Source organism: Eremothecium cymbalariae, chromosome 2 (assembly GCF_000235365.1).
Source record: "Eremothecium cymbalariae DBVPG#7215 chromosome 2, complete sequence".
Classification (NCBI taxonomy): domain Eukaryota; kingdom Fungi; phylum Ascomycota; class Saccharomycetes; order Saccharomycetales; family Saccharomycetaceae; genus Eremothecium; species Eremothecium cymbalariae.
The window spans coordinates 738,043-758,432 of record NC_016450.1 but is presented as its reverse complement, the minus strand read 5'-3'; the positions used below and the strand labels follow the sequence as shown (position 1 = coordinate 758,432).

General features: G+C 39.6%; 10 protein-coding genes across 10 annotated transcripts; 5 read left to right on the top strand and 5 right to left on the bottom strand.

The window, feature by feature from the left end:
• Positions 1-316: 316 nt before the first annotated feature.
• On the top strand, positions 317-1,000 carry PET20 (Pet20p; the record flags this gene model as incomplete). Its single annotated transcript, XM_003644892.1, has 1 exon — positions 317-1,000. The coding sequence occupies one exon, from the start codon at positions 317-319 to the stop codon at positions 998-1,000; it is 684 nt and encodes a 227-aa protein (XP_003644940.1).
• Positions 1,001-2,075: 1,075 nt separating this feature from the next.
• Positions 2,076-5,384, bottom strand: CDC60 (leucine--tRNA ligase CDC60; the record flags this gene model as incomplete). Its single annotated transcript, XM_003644891.1, has 1 exon — positions 2,076-5,384. The coding sequence occupies one exon, from the start codon at positions 5,382-5,384 to the stop codon at positions 2,076-2,078; it is 3,309 nt and encodes a 1,102-aa protein (XP_003644939.1).
• A 375-nt stretch (positions 5,385-5,759) lies between these two features.
• Positions 5,760-6,743, bottom strand: ENV9 (Env9p; the record flags this gene model as incomplete). Its single annotated transcript, XM_003644890.1, has 1 exon — positions 5,760-6,743. The coding sequence occupies one exon, from the start codon at positions 6,741-6,743 to the stop codon at positions 5,760-5,762; it is 984 nt and encodes a 327-aa protein (XP_003644938.1).
• Positions 6,744-7,451: 708 nt separating this feature from the next.
• On the top strand, positions 7,452-9,266 carry BEM4 (Bem4p; the record flags this gene model as incomplete). Its single annotated transcript, XM_003644889.1, has 1 exon — positions 7,452-9,266. The coding sequence occupies one exon, from the start codon at positions 7,452-7,454 to the stop codon at positions 9,264-9,266; it is 1,815 nt and encodes a 604-aa protein (XP_003644937.1).
• A 238-nt stretch (positions 9,267-9,504) lies between these two features.
• On the top strand, positions 9,505-10,332 carry Ecym_2386 (uncharacterized protein; the record flags this gene model as incomplete). The annotated part of the gene is made up of 1 exon (XM_003644888.1): positions 9,505-10,332. The coding sequence occupies one exon, from the start codon at positions 9,505-9,507 to the stop codon at positions 10,330-10,332; it is 828 nt and encodes a 275-aa protein (XP_003644936.1).
• A 1,486-nt stretch (positions 10,333-11,818) lies between these two features.
• SRL1 (Srl1p) lies at positions 11,819-12,469 on the top strand (the record flags this gene model as incomplete). The annotated part of the gene is made up of 1 exon (XM_003644887.1): positions 11,819-12,469. The coding sequence occupies one exon, from the start codon at positions 11,819-11,821 to the stop codon at positions 12,467-12,469; it is 651 nt and encodes a 216-aa protein (XP_003644935.1).
• A 648-nt stretch (positions 12,470-13,117) lies between these two features.
• MLH3 (mismatch repair protein MLH3) lies at positions 13,118-15,358 on the top strand (the record flags this gene model as incomplete). Its single annotated transcript, XM_003644886.1, has 1 exon — positions 13,118-15,358. The coding sequence occupies one exon, from the start codon at positions 13,118-13,120 to the stop codon at positions 15,356-15,358; it is 2,241 nt and encodes a 746-aa protein (XP_003644934.1).
• On the bottom strand, positions 15,343-17,364 carry APC5 (anaphase promoting complex subunit 5; the record flags this gene model as incomplete). The annotated part of the gene is made up of 1 exon (XM_003644885.1): positions 15,343-17,364. The coding sequence occupies one exon, from the start codon at positions 17,362-17,364 to the stop codon at positions 15,343-15,345; it is 2,022 nt and encodes a 673-aa protein (XP_003644933.1).
• Positions 17,365-17,685: 321 nt separating this feature from the next.
• CLP1 (cleavage polyadenylation factor subunit CLP1) lies at positions 17,686-19,023 on the bottom strand (the record flags this gene model as incomplete). Its single annotated transcript, XM_003644884.1, has 1 exon — positions 17,686-19,023. One exon carries the CDS (start codon positions 19,021-19,023, stop codon positions 17,686-17,688), a length of 1,338 nt encoding a protein of 445 aa, XP_003644932.1.
• Positions 19,024-19,269: 246 nt separating this feature from the next.
• Positions 19,270-20,181, bottom strand: TUM1 (thiosulfate sulfurtransferase; the record flags this gene model as incomplete). The annotated part of the gene is made up of 1 exon (XM_003644883.1): positions 19,270-20,181. The coding sequence occupies one exon, from the start codon at positions 20,179-20,181 to the stop codon at positions 19,270-19,272; it is 912 nt and encodes a 303-aa protein (XP_003644931.1).
• Positions 20,182-20,390: the final 209 nt, after the last annotated feature.

The following is a 20,390-nucleotide window of genomic DNA, read 5'->3' as shown; positions in this document are numbered from 1 at the left end:
ATCCGATCCCACGCACAGATAATCCGTTCGACTGAAATTTCAACCTACAATACCTCCACACCAACTGCAAACGCTTAATACCCTCAATGCAACTAACGCAACTCTAGATCTGATATATATCATTCTAAATCGGCGTCGGATCGCTTTTAATCAGATCCCAATTTCACATCACATGACATCGCTAAATCGTAAATTTCCTCTTTAAAGAAAAGAGGAAAAATTTCTGCGCCAATAATTGGGAGGAATCCATACATGCTGATTAATAAATGGAAGGATATTAGTGGTTAAATATAAGGTTTCAAGCAGGGTATTGGTAATGATTAGAATAGTTAGCAGGAGTTTGAAGGGGGTAGTGGTAGAATCAAGGCAGTTTCATGTTAAAAGATGTCAGTCTTCATTTACTTTTGTGAACAATCAATCTTTGATAACAAAACAGCAATTGAAACAGTCCAAGAAACAAGCAAACAAGAAGGAAACATCTGGAGAAACGCGTAAGGAAGGCGGTGAGAAGTGTATTTCCTCCGACTCAAAGAAAGAGAAGGTTAATAGGAGTGGTAAACAGAAACGAGACTATTCTTGGTTTCCTGTAGCACCTAAAACTGAGCATTTGAAAGAAGGGGATATTGCGGTGGATTTATTGTACTCCGGGTATAGGCCGTTGTCTCTAAGGCGAGCGGATCCAAAGGAAGCACAGAGTAAGATATATGAGTTAGCGATGCGGTTAGAGGCGGTTGAGGATCCGTTGCCTTGGGTTAAGAATGCTACTGGACGGGTTTTGTACGATGAGTGGGATAATGTGCCTCAGTCTGTGATCCGAAACTTGAGGCCATATGTGCCTCCTAAGGTGGAGACTAAGGAAAAGACAGATAATGATGAACTGATCTACAAGAAAAAGAAGGAACTATTGCAGCAGGCAGAACAAAAATACCTGAATAGATCTAGAGGGAGACGGAGGCCGGTGGTGGGATTATTGCATTTAAGGAGGAAACTTGAAGGCTAGTGGTCGTTCTATTAGTGTGGTAGGAACCGGAGAGGATATAGGATCTATCGTTTTAGGAGGTAATTTCATTTTTTTGTCCTACCTTTTGTATTTTGTTTTGTTTTGTTTTGTTTTGGTAAGTACACATTCACATATCCACATGGCAATTTGTTTAAAGCGGGAACTGTTAAGAAGCTTACTCGTTTTGACGCAAGGATCCATCATGCTTGGGGTTTGTTTACGAGAAATGGCTTCATTGTGACGTTTATTTTATTATCTATATATAGCTAGGGACTCGCAATTTCGCACTAACATCCTGTTAATCAATATAATAGCGATTTAAGAGTGATGGTTCTGCAAAGTTGTATTGGTGTTTTCTTTTTGAATAAAATATATTATAGATAATAGAATACACCCACCTTAGTAACATTTTCTATTTTTCTAAGTTGATCCTTCTCTGATCTCTCAATCGACATGGACAGTAGAGCCTCCTGCACTCATCTTGATTAAATCGTTATTAGTCTGTAAGACGAAGATTCCGGTTTTTCCTTCTCTTCATTAACAGAACCAACGGTACCACACAGTTCCATGTAAGTTTCCAAGTCATACTGCTGCTGCAAATACCAACTCAAAACCGTTTTGAACCAAGTGGAATGCAATCAGCCAACCCTATTTCAAAGAGTCTGTATTATGGATTACTTAAATTGTGTTGTGTTTTTTTGAATATACATGCGAAGAATAAAATTACTCTCTATAGAAGTTTAGTAACTGATATATATCTATATCGTGCAACCATTAAAGTACTTGGAGACCTGCCAGGGTGAGATTCTAGGACGTCCAAGTGCATAATCAAGCAACATATTTCTTAGGCAGAAAGCTACTTTCCTGCAGTGACATGCAAGCAACCATGTAGGCTCCGATAAGGCATGCAGCAATGGGCAGATATTAATTAATCATCAAGCCAAGCACAGTTATTGTGTTGTATAATATAATCTATATGAAATTAAAGTGAGATAATAGAATATATGTATAGACACATAGCCGTATATATGTGTACATACATAGGAAGTATGTCATTGAAAAAAATCATGATAGATCAAAGGTTGTTAATCGCAATACCAGGTTGACCTGGCACGGCGTTTTCCGTAGCTTTACAATTTGGGACTTCGAGCTCTTCACCCGTGAGAATATCTATACCGGTTGGAGAGCCATGGGGGAATGATATGAATTGGAACATTTCTACCTTAATTGCCTGGCAAGCTTTCTTTATGGCTTCTAAGGTAGACTTGATAGTAGCGACTTCGTCAAACAACAATTCTCTGTTGAAAACTGTCTCTGGAGATTCGCTGGATAAACGCTGCTTCAACATCGAAATAAAAGGCATGGCGCGTTTCATGTCCTTGGGCTGGACCATGGATTTGACAACTTTATTATCGTTTAACGTTTGCTGTTCAAATAACTCGCGTACCATGTCGATATATTTCCCTTGCCAGTCTGGGAACGAATCAGAAATATACATCGTAAGCCTAGCTGGCTTTGTGGGATCCACATCAGATCCTTTACCCTTTTTCTTCTTTAGCGCTTGACCCTCAGCTTCTCTGATACTTCTTTGCAAGTCCCTCAAATACTCTAGAGCTGACAACACACCTGTGTCAATCTGCTTCGAAGCACGCGGAAACTTAGCTACTTGAACGGACGTCTTGTGGTTTAGGACCTCATGATATATGTAGTCAGCAAAGTGTGGGGCAATTGGAGCTAGCATGAGGGCTTGAGTTTCGATGTAGCGCAAAACCAAGTCCCTATGCATAATACCACAGGATTCTCTGTAATAGTCCCTAGAAGCTTGATAGTCAAACAAACCAAACTTTAATGCACCCTTGTAGTTAGTTAACTCGTACTGCTTATAAGTCTCTTCAATTAATGAGTTCATTTCTTGTTCAAAGGCTACATCAAAGAATTCAGTTATCTCACCAGTACGTAGGTTGTCAATATCCTGAACAACTTCTTGGGCCCATTCTTTGAGGTTGTATAACCTTAAAATGGCAGCATTAGCGTTGGCTTCATCGAAGTTGGCATCTTCAACAGTATCACCGGCATCCGCCAGAGCAATACGAGAAGCATCTGCACCAAACTTCTCGACTATCTGTTTCAAGGTCATGAAGTTACCCGTAGACTTAGACATCTTAGAATTGTTCAACAGCAAATGACCGTTGGCTCTGATACCTTTAGGCCAGAATTTCTTTGGAAACAAAGCAACGTGAGTGTAAATAAAGAATGTTAGATGGTTTGGAACCAAATCCTTACCGGAAATGGAAACGTCCAATGGGTAAAAGTACTCAAACTCTCTTCTCAACTTTTGCAAGGATTCTAAAGGAATCTTAGTCTCTTTAATGTTGTCAACATGTTGGAAAACAAAATCAAATACCTCGTCAGTCATCTGATCAGCTCTAATATTTAATGGGCCGATTTCTTGACCATTATAATCTTTGAACAGCAAATGGGCAATGGTATAGAAAGCCTGATAAATAGTAGAGTCGGATAATGATTCAACTAAATACTTTTCATCCCATGGCAAGCGAGTGCCCAAACCGTAGGTACGAGAAACAGCCCAGTTCTTTAACCATTCCAGAACACCTTCAAAAGCGTTCTTTACTTCTGGTGCAAACACACGCATTTCTTGGAGACACTCCTCTGCCTTTTTCTTCCAAGTTGGCTCACCGTAGTCGACATACCATTGATCTTCTAAGGAAACAATACAGTCGTCACCAGAACGTGAAATGACTTGCGATTCTGGTTCGTTGTATACGAATGCCTCACCTGCAGCAACAAGATCAGCATTGACCTTAGATTTAGCGATCTCCACTTTAGTGCCTTTGTATGCACCGTAAATCATGGTACCAGTATAAAAGTCTTCCTTGTATGCAATCTTTTTGGCTTCTGCTAATTGGTTTACATCCCTCGGAGACCGAATTTTAAATTCTTCACAGATATTTTTGGCAATTAGATCACCATACTTCTCAGTCGTAATGATTGGAACAGGATCGTATTTAATCCATTCAGGATCTATACCGTAGTATTCCGGTTTGGTCTTCAAGTCCTGTGTGGTTATATAATCATCTGGAGAATTGGATGGAACACAGGTAACTACACCAGTGCCTTTGGTGGCGATGATGGACTCCATAGGCAAAATTCTCAATTCTGGGTAGGCAGCTAATGGCGCATGAATTTTAGAACCAATAAATTTATCACCCCTCATGGTAATAATTGGCTTGTAGTAGCCCCTCTTGGGGGTCAAATTTTGATAAGACATGTTTTTGAATGCACGTTCGGTAGTAATATAGTAAGAGTCTCCGGCATCAAAGATACCATAATCAATCTTAGGAGAGACAAAACAACATGTCTGACCATACATCGTCTCTGGTCTTAGAGTAGCAGCAACAAAATAAATCTTCTTAACACTGTCCAATTTTGCAGTACGCTTTAAAATCTCCCTTGCCTCCGAAGCAAACTCGATGACTTCGATCTTAATACCAATATATTCCTGTGGGGTAACGCCCTCCCCAGATTGTCTGTCATGATCCATACAAGCCTGACCATCCTTCTCTGAATAAATGGTATAACGCTCACCAAACTTGATTTTACCACCTTCCTTCAACTTGTTCATCTGCCATCTAACAAACGCATCATAGTACGGATTCATGTCTGTGGTGATATAAGACCGTCTCCAGTCAATACGAGCGCCAAAAGAATTACAATCTGACTCACACAGCGGAGGGAAATATGTAAGCCAGTGTTGTGCATCGGCAAACTTGATCACCTCATCCCTAGGTATACCCAACTGCACCATAATCTCAAATTGGTATTTCCCACTTCCCTTTTTCGCCACAGCCTTAGACTTCTTGGCCTTAAACTTTGTCACATCTTCCGAATCCGGCTTCGTATCCTCCTTCGCCTCACCATCTTCTTCCTCATCCTCCACAGGAGCCTTGGAGAAATCTTCTCCAAAAAGCTCCGCTTCCCTTTTAAGCTTATCTGCACATGCAAGGATAGGCATCCCTGTGCAGTGGAACCCTAGCGGAAACAGCGCCCGCTTACCGTTCATTCTCTCAAACCCAATTGAAAACTCAACCTTCGATAGAGTAAAACAATGACCAGCGTGCAAAACACCGTTCATATAGGGGTAAGCCATTGAAGACATAAACTTTGGATACTTAGCCTGCAAATCCTCACTACTCATACACACACTATCATTCTCAACAGATGGCGCATCAATCTCAAACAGATGTTCCTCTGCCCATAACTTTTGATATTTCTTCTCAATAGCGATTAAAGCGTCCCTACGAGCAGTATTTTCTAACACCAACCCCTTGGATCCCTTGGATCCTTTCGAGTCTGTAGCCGACATAACTTCTACCTCTCAACAACAACGAGTACGTGCCTACCAATAATTCCAATCGTTCATTTTATCAGATCATTTCTATGAATATTGAAGGATTTTTATAAAAATTTTATTTTTTCTACCAAAAACCAAAAAATGAAAAAAAAAGTCGAAGCCGTAAAAATATAGAATCATCCAATACGATTAATAGTGAAGAGAGATGAGTCAATGAAATGAAGTTGGTATGAGAACTCGGATGAGATTAAAGACCTGCCTCTATATATCCAGTCTATCCAACTAATTACTTATTACCTGCAATGAAATGAATTTCAATGTTTGATATGTAATTTTTTTATTTTTTTAATCTTTGGTCTGGAGATTATACTATTCATATCAATTGATTTAAACGTTGAAACCTCTATCACGTAGTTTATGAACGGTCCATATCCATGTGGAAGCGGCATGATCCAGGTTCTTGGCCACGGAGCTAGGTTTTGATTCTACCCCCCCTGTAGTGAAGTATTTTCCGTTATCTTTCTCCAAGGTTAGGTTTGTAGAAAGGGCACTTTTCAATGTGCTCAGGGAACCTTCTTCGTTGGAGACACCAAAGAAGAAGCCGATTATTTGAAATAATATCCAGAAAATGATGCCAACAATGGGGAGGCGAGTCCAGTAACTGAACAAGTTTGTGTTCATGACCAAGCCTGGGTGTACAGAGATGCACATGACATCTGGGTGCTTAATTGCAAGCATTTTAGTGAATTGGATGGAAGCGGTTTTAGCCATCGCATATCGCATCCATGTAAACAGAATGTTTGGCCTGTAATCAAAATGTTGATCCAGACTGAAATGCCTAAATTGGAGATTATGCCCAATCGAAGACAGCGTGATTACCCTCCCATAGCACTTCTTAACGTACGGTAAAAGTCTCATAGTAAGAAGGAAATGCGAAACATAATTCGTCTGCATCTGCACCTCTAACCCGTCGATAGTAAGCTCATAGGGCAAAGCCATGACTCCCGCATTGTTTATGAGCACATCGAGAGAATTTTCGCACGACATGAATTTCTGGGCTGCTTTATCTACAGACTTCAAGTCTGTCAAATCGATAGCCAAGTAACGCATCTCCCCGAAACTTCGTTCTGGTTCATTTTCTGTGTCAGTGACAGAATGGTCCTGTCTCCTTTCCGCCTCTTCCTTGATCTCATTTATGGCCTTGTGAACTTTGGAACTGTTTCGACCGCCAACATATACGATAAAACCGTGCATATAGAGATGTAAAACAGTATACCAGCCAATACCGCTGTTACCACCGGTGACTAACGCAACTTTTCTTTCGGTCGCCGGATTATAATAGGGCAATTCCTCGAGCTTTAACTTCCCCATTACGTTGTTCTTCTTGATAAGAATGATTCTATAGCCCACTAAGTATAAGAATACTTTTTAATATGCCACTGATTTGCTTTTAGAGACACTGACTTTGCATGTAACTGACTTTCATTAATCGCGGATACTGAACTTTTTTTTCTACGCTTATAGAGTCTCGAGCGATAAAAAACGTTTAATCAGTTTCTTTTCTGGGGTCAGATGTGCTAAATTCATATAAAGCAAATGGTATTAATGGTTGAGAACTGTATCTCAGGATGGTGGTGATAGAGAGGATTTCCTATTTGTTAGGCAATTAGCTTGCTAGGTTGTATGTCTCTATTAAGTGTGAAGTTTTGTAATTTGTAGATAAGATAACGTAGTAATTTTGTAAAATTTTGAAATCTATGCAGACTTTTTAAAGTCAAATCCGGGTTCAAAAATATGAAATGAGTTATCAATAAAGGACAGCATAGGCCATTGGAAGGATAATTTCGATTCAGTTTTGTGAGTAGGTCAATTATAGGTTCATCAATGAGATGAGCCAGTAAATTTCGTAAGGAGGACACATTATATATGTCAAAATAATTGGTAGGTAGGTTTTTTTCGTTTAGCATTGATTTTTCAGTTTTCTACCTCATTAAGTTTAAGTAAAAAGTTGTGCAGGAATTTTTATAGCATGAATCCTAGAAGACAGTGAGTGATATTTCGGCAGTGTTATCGGTCGTTATGGATTATGAGGAGATATTGTTTGGTTTGAAGGAAGTGTTGGAGGCGGATAAGGCACTAGATATAAAAGTAGAGGAAGAAGGCTGCTTAGGAAGTTATGTATCAGTATTGGATCGTTTAGCTGTACATCTACGGTCTCAATCTAATAGGGATATTGTGAGGGAGTCTGGATTGTTAGGCAAGTTATTCCGGAGCCTGGGCGTAATATTGGATGGTGCGTTCCATGGAGGGGAGAATAAGGCAGAATTGTTCCAATTAGGCTCTGAGGTTATTCGTTGTATAGCCAACTGTTTTATTGACAACGATAAAAATCGGAAACTGTTTATTGAGCCACATTCGACTAAGAGAAATGAGATTTTAGACTATCACGTTGGACTGATTTTGAAGTTAGAATCTGCAGACCGGTGTATTAGTGGGTTGCAGATGAGGACAATAGTTATGGTGCGGAATCTTTGCTTTGAAAGCGAGGAGTATCGCAGTCGGTGTGTTGAACCTGTAGTTGGCCCATTGATACTGTTCTTGAAAAGACACTCGCAGGATTATCTTGAAGAAGAGTTTTCAAGTGCAGTTGTACTTGGATTGCAATTCTTGTGTGATATTATGGGTGTTTTTTATTCGCAATTTGATATTGAGAACATTATGTTCTTTGCCACATTATTAAGACGAGCTGCTGCCACGCTTGAATCAAGTAACACTAGAGATTCGTCTGCGGAAGAGGAGCAACAACAACAACAACAACAAGAAGAAGAAGAAGAAGAACCGTGCAATGAAATTGTGATCTGTTTAACACAAATCATCGAGACTTGTTTGGATAAAAACTCCAAATTAGACTTTTCGGATCTCTGTAGAAATTCCAAGCTTCAACGTACACTACTAGAGACTTTAGATATCCTATACGAAAAGACTTTTATCAATAAGCTGATCGTGATGAGGAGCATCACATCAAGTATAGGCTATGTTTCTGCCAGTAAAATAAATTCCAACAAACAGGATCGTCCTATGTGCTATGAGCTTTTGAATTCATCTAAGAATGGATATGTTATTTCTGCCGCGTTATTCGTTCTCTCAAACTCGATATCTGAGAGGAATGATGTTGAGGAAATACTCCGCCACACCTCCCTGGCTCAGTTCGTTAACTGCACTGTGTATTTCAAAGATCCTATCCAGTATCAAAGTTTCCTCGACATTTTCAAAAAGTGCTTGAATCTATCCACAGTTTCAACTTTCCCCGTTAGCGATCATTCCCGCCTATTTAATCTTCTGAAACTATGCCACGACCAGTGTAGATATTACCCGAGCGTCTCACCCATACTCGAGGGATTGCTCAACAAGATTCTTGTAACCTTCACGGGCTCTTCTCTACTCGCTGCCACACTGCTCCAAGACATGGTCGCAGAGATCGGAGGCGTACCTGCCTGTCTTATGTTGGATAAAATTTCGAAACAGCGAGATAATGCTTCAGAAGATACCTTTTCCAAACTATTCGACGCCATCTTCAGGTTTAACGACGTTACAACGAGCAACGAGGGGACATCAATCCAATATTTATTCCACATGACGAAATCCATAGGCATGTATCTACACGATTGCAGCCCGAACGGAAGCAATCTTTTGTTGACCAAATACACCGACTCTTTACTGCTATTATTCAAGTCTATCATATCACTACAAGACAAAAACGACCCCGGCTCAAAGAGTGTCTGGAATAACGCGAAATTCGATGCAGGCATGATTCTAAAACTGAACAAAAATGCCACCGAACCACCCTCACCCCAACTCTCTGAACTATTACATACATGCAGGAGCTTGTTCTAAGCATCCTCAACAGTAATTGGTATGTAAACGGTTGCTGCAGTTCAATAGTCATCTCAAACGACTTTCTTTAATGTAAGGGATTCTCTCCGCAAAAGCATCATCATAATTTTAAGACGAACGTCGTCATGCTAATAATGAGTTCATTCTCAAAAAGGTTTGAAGTCGGTGTTATAACTATTGTCAAAGATTTATATTACTAGACGATTGCTTAGCCAGAAGTAGAAAAAAAGCTAGAAACATGGATGAAGATCAAGAATCTTGCCAATTGTTGGGATTTGTATCAATACTGATACAGTTCTGTATGGGTACTGCGGCGATCGGAGGGTTGTTGATCAAGAGACATTATGAGCATCCGAAAAGAACGTGGATCGTTTGGTCGTATGATTTGGGGAAACAAATGTTTGGATCGCTAGGGGTACATTTTCTAAACGTGATCTTAAGCATTTTAAAGGCTAAGGGTTTGCTGTTCAATATTGCAGTAGATTACAGGGGTCATGGTGAGGACAAAGGCGAGCAGTGCGACTGGTATTTTATCAATCTTTTGATGGACACCACGGTGGGGATACCAATACTTTGGTGCTGGTTGCGATTGATTTACAAAACAATGAAATATTTTAACGTCACCAATATTGAAAGTGGTAACTACTATCCTGTTTTGGAAAAGCCAGATATTTACAGCTCACAACACTCTAGTTCAAAGCAGGGGCCGATGTTTACAGCTTTCTTAAAACAGTTATTAATCTTTATCTCTGGGTTAGCGTTGATGAAGGGCTGCATTTACCTCATATTAAGTTACTTTGAAACCTTTGCAGATTTCTTTGCAAACCTTGTTCTTGGTTGGTCCGATCGTTGGCCCAACTTTCAAGTTTTCCTAGTAATGTTTGTGTTCCCTGTCGCCCTTAACTGCTTTCAATATTTCTGTATTGATAATATCATTAAGCTACCTTCGGACCACTTGAACAAGCAAAATATCAATAGCTTCGATCAGGAATCCATCATCGAAGAGAATGGCATTTACGTTTCTACATACAATCAGATCATAAAGGCCTCTTACGGCACAGTTTAGTGTTTTTTAGATCCTTTAACGTACGGTCTATACAAAGATAGATTATCTTATAATGTCTGCATCTCTGCCACAAGTGGCCAAGTAGAAAGAAAATATCTACCTCCATGGTTCCATTTTGGAAAATGTGACACTACATGCTAAAACAAAACTCCCAAAAAGCAACCGTCTCCTACAACATATAAGCCATAATCAAATAGAACAGATGTCCCAACCCACTTTTCCTAAAGTACCCCCCCCCCCCCCCCCCTCCACCGAAGCGCTATATGATTCTTAAAGGAAGATCCTCGCCATTCTTTACAAACATGAAAACCACCGTGCCATCTTTATTTTTCGGTTGCCATGGCCGTTGTTATTTACAATTCATACTACATTTCTTCTACAACAAGATAGCTTGAATATTTACTTTAAACCCGTAATAGCAACCCACCCCCCAAAAAATCATCCACTTTTGCTACCTGCCTATTTAATGAGTGCAACCTACAAAAAAAGAATGTTCCACTTACGTACCCTGCAGCCGCACCATTCTTCACTACAAACCTCACCCACAAGCCAACTCTTCAACTTGATCCACGCTCCTTTTGCCACATTCCCCTTACCTAGCCATTGATTTCTCTAAGCCCATCCTACGTAAGCAATTATCTTCTTAAACAACCAGCATATTATATTCACTCAGTTCCTGTACAGGCCAGCTTTCTGAAAATACCCTCAAAGATAAAAGAAACTGTGTACCCACATTCTATATAACTCAAATACTCTCCTGCGCATACTTCATGAACCTGAGTTGTCGCCCTCATGAAAACGATACGAAAACAATAAGAAAACAATACAAAACCAACTGCATCTTGTTGTCCAGTTTCGAGCGGCCTCGGGATAGAAGGGATCTTCTCCGCCTTCTTGCACCCACCCACTCCCACTTGCGTTCCCAATATAACGGCATTTACTTCGTCTTTTTTATAGGAATCTTCAGTATGCAATTCTAATTAGGAAATTACCTAGATGCAGCTGCATGCATATGCACGTTCGACGCGAACTCGCCTTTCGAGAAAAGTTCTCAAGGCGGCTCGAGGTAAAAGAGATACGTTTGTGCGTGTGCGTGCAGCTGCCCCCGGTAAGAGAATGCGAAGACGGTGAAACAGCAAGAGCTGTCCTTAATAGTGTGGCGCGAATACAAACGGCAGTCTATGTTCGTAAAGACAGATTTCAAAGTGATTCTCCCTATCAGGCATCTCAGAAAGGCGAGTATATATATATAGTAGTGGTAAACTGGCGCGTGCTTGGGAAGGATGTATTTTTTTTTACGTACTACCATTTGATAACTCTTGGTTTTTTAAAGAACTTCTAACTGTCAAAGAACAAAGCAAAGTCTAAGACTTTATTTTACAAGCGCTTGAGTATTCCTAAACTCGTCCATTCTTTATTAACTTTTAATAAGTGCTATTATAACTTAGTCGTTCCTTTTGAAAAACTTACAAAAAAAGATTACCAAATGAAGTTCTCTGTTTCTGCCAGCTTGTTAGCTTTTGCTTCTACCGCTGTATTCGCCCAACCTCTCTATTCCAATCAGACTATCACCACTTTAAGCCCATCATCAAGTTCTTCCGCCTCCGTTTTCTCCTACAGTTCTATTCCTTACTCTCATTCTGAAATTGCTCTTCCAAACGGATTGTACACTTCTGTCAACAGTGATGATGATACTACCTCCACTGTTACATTGTTGACCACTATCACTCTGGACATCCCCACCACCACCTTCGACAACACTGCTCCTACGGCTCATGCAAACTCAAGTGACGCAGCTAATTCTGGCACTCGCACCACCCCTGACATTTTCACCACCGCGTCTGTCACGACAGTCAAGACTGTCACCCCAGCTGAAGGCACGCCATACGTCACTACCGATTTCCACAACACCGTCCTTCTTGCCACCGACAACAATGATTGCCCTGCCCAAGAGACTGTGACTGTTACACAGTATGCTACCACTCAGTACGTGACTGTCACTACAACTGTCCATGACACCGAGAGTACTGGACCTGCTGCTACTGCCTACTCCTCCTCCTCCAATACGTTAGAAAAGCCAGTCCAAACCCCAACCTTTGTTGGGTTCTACTCCAACTCTACTAACCAACATTACTAGACTGATTGAAATAGCTATGTAAGCTGAATAAATGCCGTTTTATTCAGCTGTATGCGCAGCATCGTTTATATTACACCAGGTTTTCTATACCTTCTTTCGATGACCAATAAAATAAAAAGCGACAATTCTTTTTCGACTATACCACCAATACTGGATTTATAAGATAGATCATTTGCAAATGTTCTAGCAATCACCACAATCACAATTGATTATCGACGGGCGTTGTTGCACGGTTCATTTCAAAGGATTACTTAGATATCTTTTTTTTTCTGCTTCTGACACTGACATTCGGTGTTCCCCCACTCTTTACTTGGTTCCTATGTTATTTTCATTATACGGGTTATACTAGTGGGACTTCAAATAAGATGTATTCATAAAGAACGTTAAATAATTACTACCAAAGCACTAATGTATCTATAATATTGTGTATATGCATACTGTGTAGTTCTGGCGATTGCAGGCACTTCGAAGTAAGGAGCAGGGTAACGGCCAAATACAGACAGCGCGATGAAGCTAACATCACATGATCTTCTACATATATAGAACGAATACACATACACAGGAGACCAATATACTAGTCTGTGGTATACTTGGTGGTTTACGAGACCAGTTCGAAGTTTTGGATATATAGTTGAGCCAGATCGGGTGATGGGGAAGCTGGAAAAATTGCAGGACGACGTGTTGCAGTTGCTGCAGTCACAAATATCTATTGTTTCGATTGGATCAGCGGTTAGGGAGCTGGTTCAAAACAGTGTCGATAGTGGGTGTGCTAATGTTGAAGTGTATGTGGATGTCGGTAGGTGGAAAGTTGTTGTTAAGGATGACGGACACGGGATATCGCCGGAGGATTTGAATATGGTTGGACAGAAGAACTTTACGTCGAAGCTACGAAATTTGGAGAGTCTTGAAGGGATTCGAACGTTTGGTTTCCGAGGGGAAGGGATATTTACTTTGAGCAATATATCTAAAGTTACTGTTGTATCGAGATATCATGAATATAATTCTATTTGGATGCGTGCTTTGCCTTCGAGGGCTGTAATGGTTGGGCCTAAGGACGCTGAGAAGTTGATGTATGCCGTAAAGAATAGCACAGGCACGACTGTAGTTTTGACTGATCTGTTTTACAATTTGCCTGTTCGAAGGAAGATGATCACGAAGGAACCGATGTATAAGGTGTATGACGAGATTAAGCGGTATATTTTACAAGTGTTGATTTGTTTACCGGTACTTAACGTGTCTGTTGTATTCATTGACGGGTCGCAACGAAAAACGATTATATGTTCTAAAAACATCTCAAAGACTGTGCAGTTGTCTAAAAGTCTAACTTCAATATTTCAGAATACCTTTGGTGCCATATGTGGTCCTGAAAACTTCAAATATGTCTCAGCTAGATATCAGGACTTCATAGTGGATGGGATTATCTCAGTCATTCCTGTACCTACGCGGGATTACCAATTTATATATATAAACAAGCAAAGTTACGAAGACAAAAGCTTTTACGTCATGTTAAACAAGATTTTTAGGTCGGCAAACTTTGGTACTAGCGATGCCTACATTTCTGATGTCAAAAGTGTTGGACAACCTTACAGCAGTTACCCCGTGTTTTTAATCAAGTGCGCTTGTCCCAATTCTGTAAGCGACTTAATGCAGCACCCTGCAAAAGTCGTTACAGATTCAGAGCATACAAGCGTAGTTCAGCCGTTGATACTACATGTGGTGAAGTCCTTTTTGAAATTGCAAGGCTACTGTGTGGATACTTCTGGCCCAGGAAAGGCTACAAAATCCGAAGCTTTTAGTTCCATGTTGTTAAACAACTCTAGCAGCCAACAATATTTGGTTGCAACACCCACTACAAACATTGTTCTTGGAACGAACACAAAAAGCGCTAAATTAAGTGAACGGGAGTTTATCGGACGTATTATTATGGGACGAAAGAGGCAGAAGACAAAGGTAGAGGTTCCTGTAGTGGAGAAGGTCAATGAATGCATAGAATACTCTATAATAAAAAAAATTAAGGAGAAGGTATTTACAGCTAGTGCAAAGAAGACACAGTCTTATTCTGACATACCGAAAGTTGAGATCGAAGATGAAAGCATCTCTGACTATCTAAAGAAAAACGATGCTAGCTGCTTTAAGATTAAAAAATCCCAGCTAAAAGACTGTATAGTAATAAATCAAGTTGACAAAAAGTTTATTTTATTGAAATTGCAACCTTCAAAATTCAATAAAAACCCCTTGTTACTCATATTAGATCAACATGCTGCAGATGAACGCATTAAATTGGAAACGTACATCAGGGACTACTTAATCAACATACTTGGACCATTTCCATTAGACCAAAACGTCAACTGTAGCATTAAAATCCCAGTGACATCTACTGAAGCAGAGCTTTTCAAAAGTTATAAGGACGAATTTTCATTTTGGGGGTTTAATTTTACGATAGAGGAAACTACTGGTGAAAGCATCATGTTAATAACCTTTGTACCCCGGCTTGTCGATGCCAGGGCAAAAAACTGTGCTACATATTTGAAGAAAGTTCTTCTACAGCATGGTTATGATCTAAAATCTCACAAAAAGATTAGAGCCTCATCTCTGAAGTCCACTGTATTGCCAAATGAAATGTTAGACAACCTTCAATGGTGGAAATATATTAATGCTATGCCCAGACTTCTTATAGAAATTTTTAACAGCAAAGCTTGTCGGTCAGCGGTAATGTTCGGAGATACTTTAACCCATGAGGAGTGTGTTTTGCTTATTAATGAATTATCTAAGTGCAATATTCCTTTCCAATGTGCACATGGGAGGCCTTCTATAGTTCCAATAGTCGAAATGCAAGCAGAAGAGAATCCATATTTTGGATTAAGCAATAAAGACTATTTAGTTGATTGACTGTTATCATAGTGCCTATTCCAAAGGGTTACTAGCTGTTCTACCGTTGCGCCCTTAGAAGGTGGATCAACGTGTTTCATAGCTTCAATGTAGATGCCAAGGAATTTCTTCTCTAACTCCTTGTGGTTAAATTGAAAAACTGTATGCATGTTGCCCTTCATCAACTGAATCGCAACGTCGTATTTTCGTAAGGTAACTAGTGCTGTTGATAACAATACAAAACATTGTGCGAGTTGATATGGGTTTTTGCATTTATCAGCAGAATTAATCATATCCATAATAAACATGATAGATCGTGCAGCCATTCCACAAGAAAACAATAGATATACTTTTTCTTGCATGAATTTAAATTCCCAATATTTGTCGGGTATTTTAGACCTAGTATCTTCAACATATCGGTTTACTAACATCATAGCCTCGTCCAATTCCCCGATCCGCCTCATATACTGAATCCTCAATCTTTTGATCTTTTGTTGCTCATTATATGGCCAAGAAGTGGTATTGCAGGAATACAATGGCGCATCATTACCATCCTTCAAGGCTTTTGAAACTTCATTATAGGTGCCGCGATAATCAGAATAATCACGAGCTCTTGTAGTGTATATCGAATAACACGGAGCAATTTCCTTTATCCCAATTTTATCCCAAATCTCTATAGTATTTATTAATGGATCAACGTTCTCATGTTGTCTACTTTTATCATCTAGCATACATAGCATTCGAGTTTTGTAAGCATTTTCCAAAGCTTGGGGAATATAAGCATCTCGACTCAATTGCATTAGTGACTCAATTGCATAGAGAAATTTGATGCTGTTTAGCGAATTCCTGGCGGTATTTTCAAAGTACTTCTTTAATTGACTCACAGCTGACTGTAGGTTATCAGATAAATGGGGATAATCTTTTAAGAAGGTAAACAAAGAATATAGCATTGGTTGAACCCCAGTCAGAGATCCATGTTCTCTGACTAACTTTACCACATTTTCAATTCTCTTCACAGCAGCTTGAGGGGTACCACAAGCGCGAAATAAATGACTTAGCATAAATGAGTTAAATAACGGCCCGCTCGCGGAATCATACGCCTGTGAAGTTTCAAAGCTCGAGCCTGCATAATCAAATATTCGAAATAGTAAATCCTGGCTCTCCTGGTAATTTTTATTCAAGAGGGCAATGGTATATTGCACCATTAGCACACTAGGAAACGTAGTTTTTTGATGCAAGCTAGTATAGCGTACCAAACCTTCCGGAATAGTTAAATCTGGAGGAGTATATGTGTTAATTTTAGTTAATTCCATATTAACGATCTGTTCATATCGCTCACGTGTAGTTATAAGCCAGGGGTACACTTCAGCAGCTTGTATGGATTCTGGAACTCGTATAACAGGGAGCGGCAATGCATTTTCTTCAGATTCGTTAAAAACTTTAGTTAAAAAGGTAATTTTAGCGGGAAGTTTGGACTTAATTTTATCCCAAATTTCGCAAGTTTTAAATTCAGACCTATAGCTCTTAATTTCCTTCCATTTCTGATTCATATCACCACTTAAATAAACATCGTTAAAACTTCGAAACTTCTTTGACAATAAAACATAAAAGATTGATTTCTTACTAATACCTCTTTTGAAATATGGATCTGGTATATCCCTCATAGAATCTATCACAATTCTTGTTTTAAAAAATATACTCAATTGAATCAATCCATGAATACTAGGAATTTGATCTAACGCTGTTACTAGCGTTAAAGCAGCATTCTCCTCATCTGCTTCAAGTAAAAATTCAACCAATGCTTCTAAAGTTGGCAATTTAACAGTTAAATGTAAATCTAAGTTCTTATCATAGTTGTGGATCGCTCCTATACCTGTGGGATCTAGTACACGGAGAAGTATTTCAGGGTCAATATCAATCGTACCCAACGCATAGAATAACACTAATAAAAGACCAGAAACATCATGTGGATCATACCATTTCGTTAACTGTATTTGCTGGTACAACTTTGAATCCTTCAAAGCCATTACAATTTTTGTGGTACTTACTACGAAGTTTGTGATAGCATCAAAGGTTACATTATAATAACTTTAATATTCAAGGCGGAAGTTGTCTCTAAATCACGTATTGGATGATAGTGGAAGCCACAGGGCTTTAAACGGCCAAGGACAGTATGAATTACCTAAGGAACATAAACATGAAGAGGGTTGTAAATGGATCAATACCTAGTGCCCGCTATAGGCTGGCCATTGGTGTTCGTACAACAGCAATTTTGCGTATCAAAGTGATTTTATTTTATTATTACAGGAAACGAATATACCAAGACATAATGAAGTTTATAAATGGTCTTATTCTAGATATCTATATGCAGTCAGAATCATTGCCTTATCAGGTAACCGGCCAGGAACTGGTAGTAATATTCTCATTTTCCTTTTGCTATCGTTAACTTCTGTAATCAACGCTAATCCAAGAATATCACTTTTCAGGACTTCTTGTGGGGTACTCTTTCTTGGTGCGTATGTTATGGCCACAAGAGCATGTTGCAAATTACTGGCGGTAACCTCAACACGATCTAATTCTATCATGTTTGTGGTTTTGGAAATGCCAGGTGTAGTCAGCTTACTTTTTGGCTTCCATATTACCACATCCATGAGATCGACTCCGATGGTATATGGACTTAGAACCGTAACCAAATTTCCGTAAAAATACTCACTAACTTGACTTCTTTGAAACGCCCTTCTAGCTACCTCATCAATTTCGACAGTTCCTGGGCTGGTCGGAATTCTTACAATGGAGCGTACCTGAGTTTGAAATTTTTGATTTAGTTGGATGGCCAAGGAATCGTCACTAGCACATACAACTAACGTACCGATGTTGAAGTTTTTGATAGCTGCCTCCAATTCAACAAAGCTTTCGTCCAAATGAGATATAGGTGGTGTATCAACAATGACACCAGACCGTCTCACATGAGGATCATTTTTCAGTCTCCCATCAACACTCCGTGCCAACTGGTCCATAATCTCAATATACAATTCCCGATTTTCAGCAATCACTTCCAACCCAAAATTCTTCACCATGGGTTGCTTATTATGAAGCCTTGTAGCACCACTGGTCATACTCTGACCCCAGGTAGTGGATTCCACCTCTAAAATATCTGAGATTGGTGTGGCAGTTAAGCAACCCGGCGGGGAAAAGACACCTTCCTGTGGATTTAGATTGACGTACATCGGGGTATAAGCTTTGCTCTTTAATGCATATGCACAGAGAGTTTTGGCTAGAGTAGTCTTCCCTGAGGAAGATTTTCCAACTATAAGTATTCTAGGACCATCGAAGCTTGATATCCTCATTTTTTCCAAAGCAAAATGCATGTTGTAGATGTAGGGCATCGATGTGTCAGACGACAAAGATGGCTCCAACGGGTCTGAACTCTTCCATTCAAATTTTACATGATCAATAGCGAGTATAGCAATATTAGCACATTTAAATGTGTATTCGATATCATTAGTTAGTTCCGTACCAAATAGCTCTGCGATACCATATAGGATTTTAACTGTCAGCTTGGATTCAGCTGGCACTTTGACCCTCCATTCCTTACCAGGAGGAATCAAGACAGACTTGGCTGCAACGACTGGGGAGTCAAAGTCTATCGGCTGCAACGACTCCTGAATGTTCGACATAGCAGTCATTAGTGTAATATGGATTCCTTATAGCTTATAATGGTAGCAGTTAAATGAACGCTAGTTAAAGTTTAGTAACAACTTTTTGTCCAAACGGAACTCCGCCATAGTAATCGTTGCAGGTGACGGTCACTGATCATAACCCAAAACCATGCACTGAAAGAATTATAGCTATTAAGTCCATATTCATATGTTTATTCAGTATTCTTGGTGATCTGTAATATATAATTTAGTTATATAGGTTTGAATCAATCATTACCAATCCTTACCCCTTGCAATATACTTAGGGTCTGCTCTCAGGGCCCACTCAGAAAATGAACCGTCATACAACTTAGCAGAACCTAGGCTAGCGAGCTCAATAGCTGTCTTTATGATACAGGCCGTAACACCTGAGTTACACATTACGATGGTTGGGCGATTGCGGTCAAAATGAGTGCCGTGCTCTTTCAAAGATTGTTCTACTTTCTCTAACATCTTCTTTGGATCAGATGGGAAAGTACCATCATCTAAAACTTCCATGTATGGCAATGGCTGAGAACCTAAAACATGACCGGAGGTAGGTGGATTTGTAGCACCTGCATCCTCCTCGCCTAGGAACCGATCTTCAGATCTGGCATCAAAAAGATTATAATCCTTGATCTTGCCCGAAGACACCAACTCAGACAAAGCTTCAAACGAAATAACCTGCTCACCTTTGAAACTGTTTGTGGATTCGTATTTAGTAGCGGGATATGGGGAGTCTGAGAGAACTTTATCATGATCAACTGTGTACCCTTCCTTCACATATTGATTGAAACCAGTCATCAAATAAACTTTAGAATGACCTAAAGTTGTTAGCACCCAAGCAACCCTAGAAGCACTGAAGTTATTAATCCTGTCATAAACGACTAATGTGTCATCTGATTTGATACCCAATTTACTCATTGCACCGTTAAAGACATCCAAAGTGGGCAACATGCGTGAAGCTTTGGGCTCATTATCTGAAACTTCTCCAAGGTGGAAATACACTGCATTAGGTATCCTTTCAACATTCCTAAACTCTGACCTACCATCTTTTTTAAATATAGGCAAATACCATGTAGCATCAACAGGGATCACACGAGAATTCGTGGTATTCTTAATAAGCTTAGAGAATTCTTTTGGTGTGATTAATTTGTAAAGCGACATTTCGATATTAAATCGTTATAGAATATCGCAGGAGGTCAAAGAGTTACCAGCAGACTTATGAACTCCACAAAAGGATCTTATAATAGATCAAAACAATGATGGACAGCTCTCAGGAAAGGAGATACATCAGTATTGGTTCAAGTATTTTGTGATTTAAGTCATGACCTGCTTTCATGGGTGCCAGTCCCGGTATCAAGAATAGCACCGGT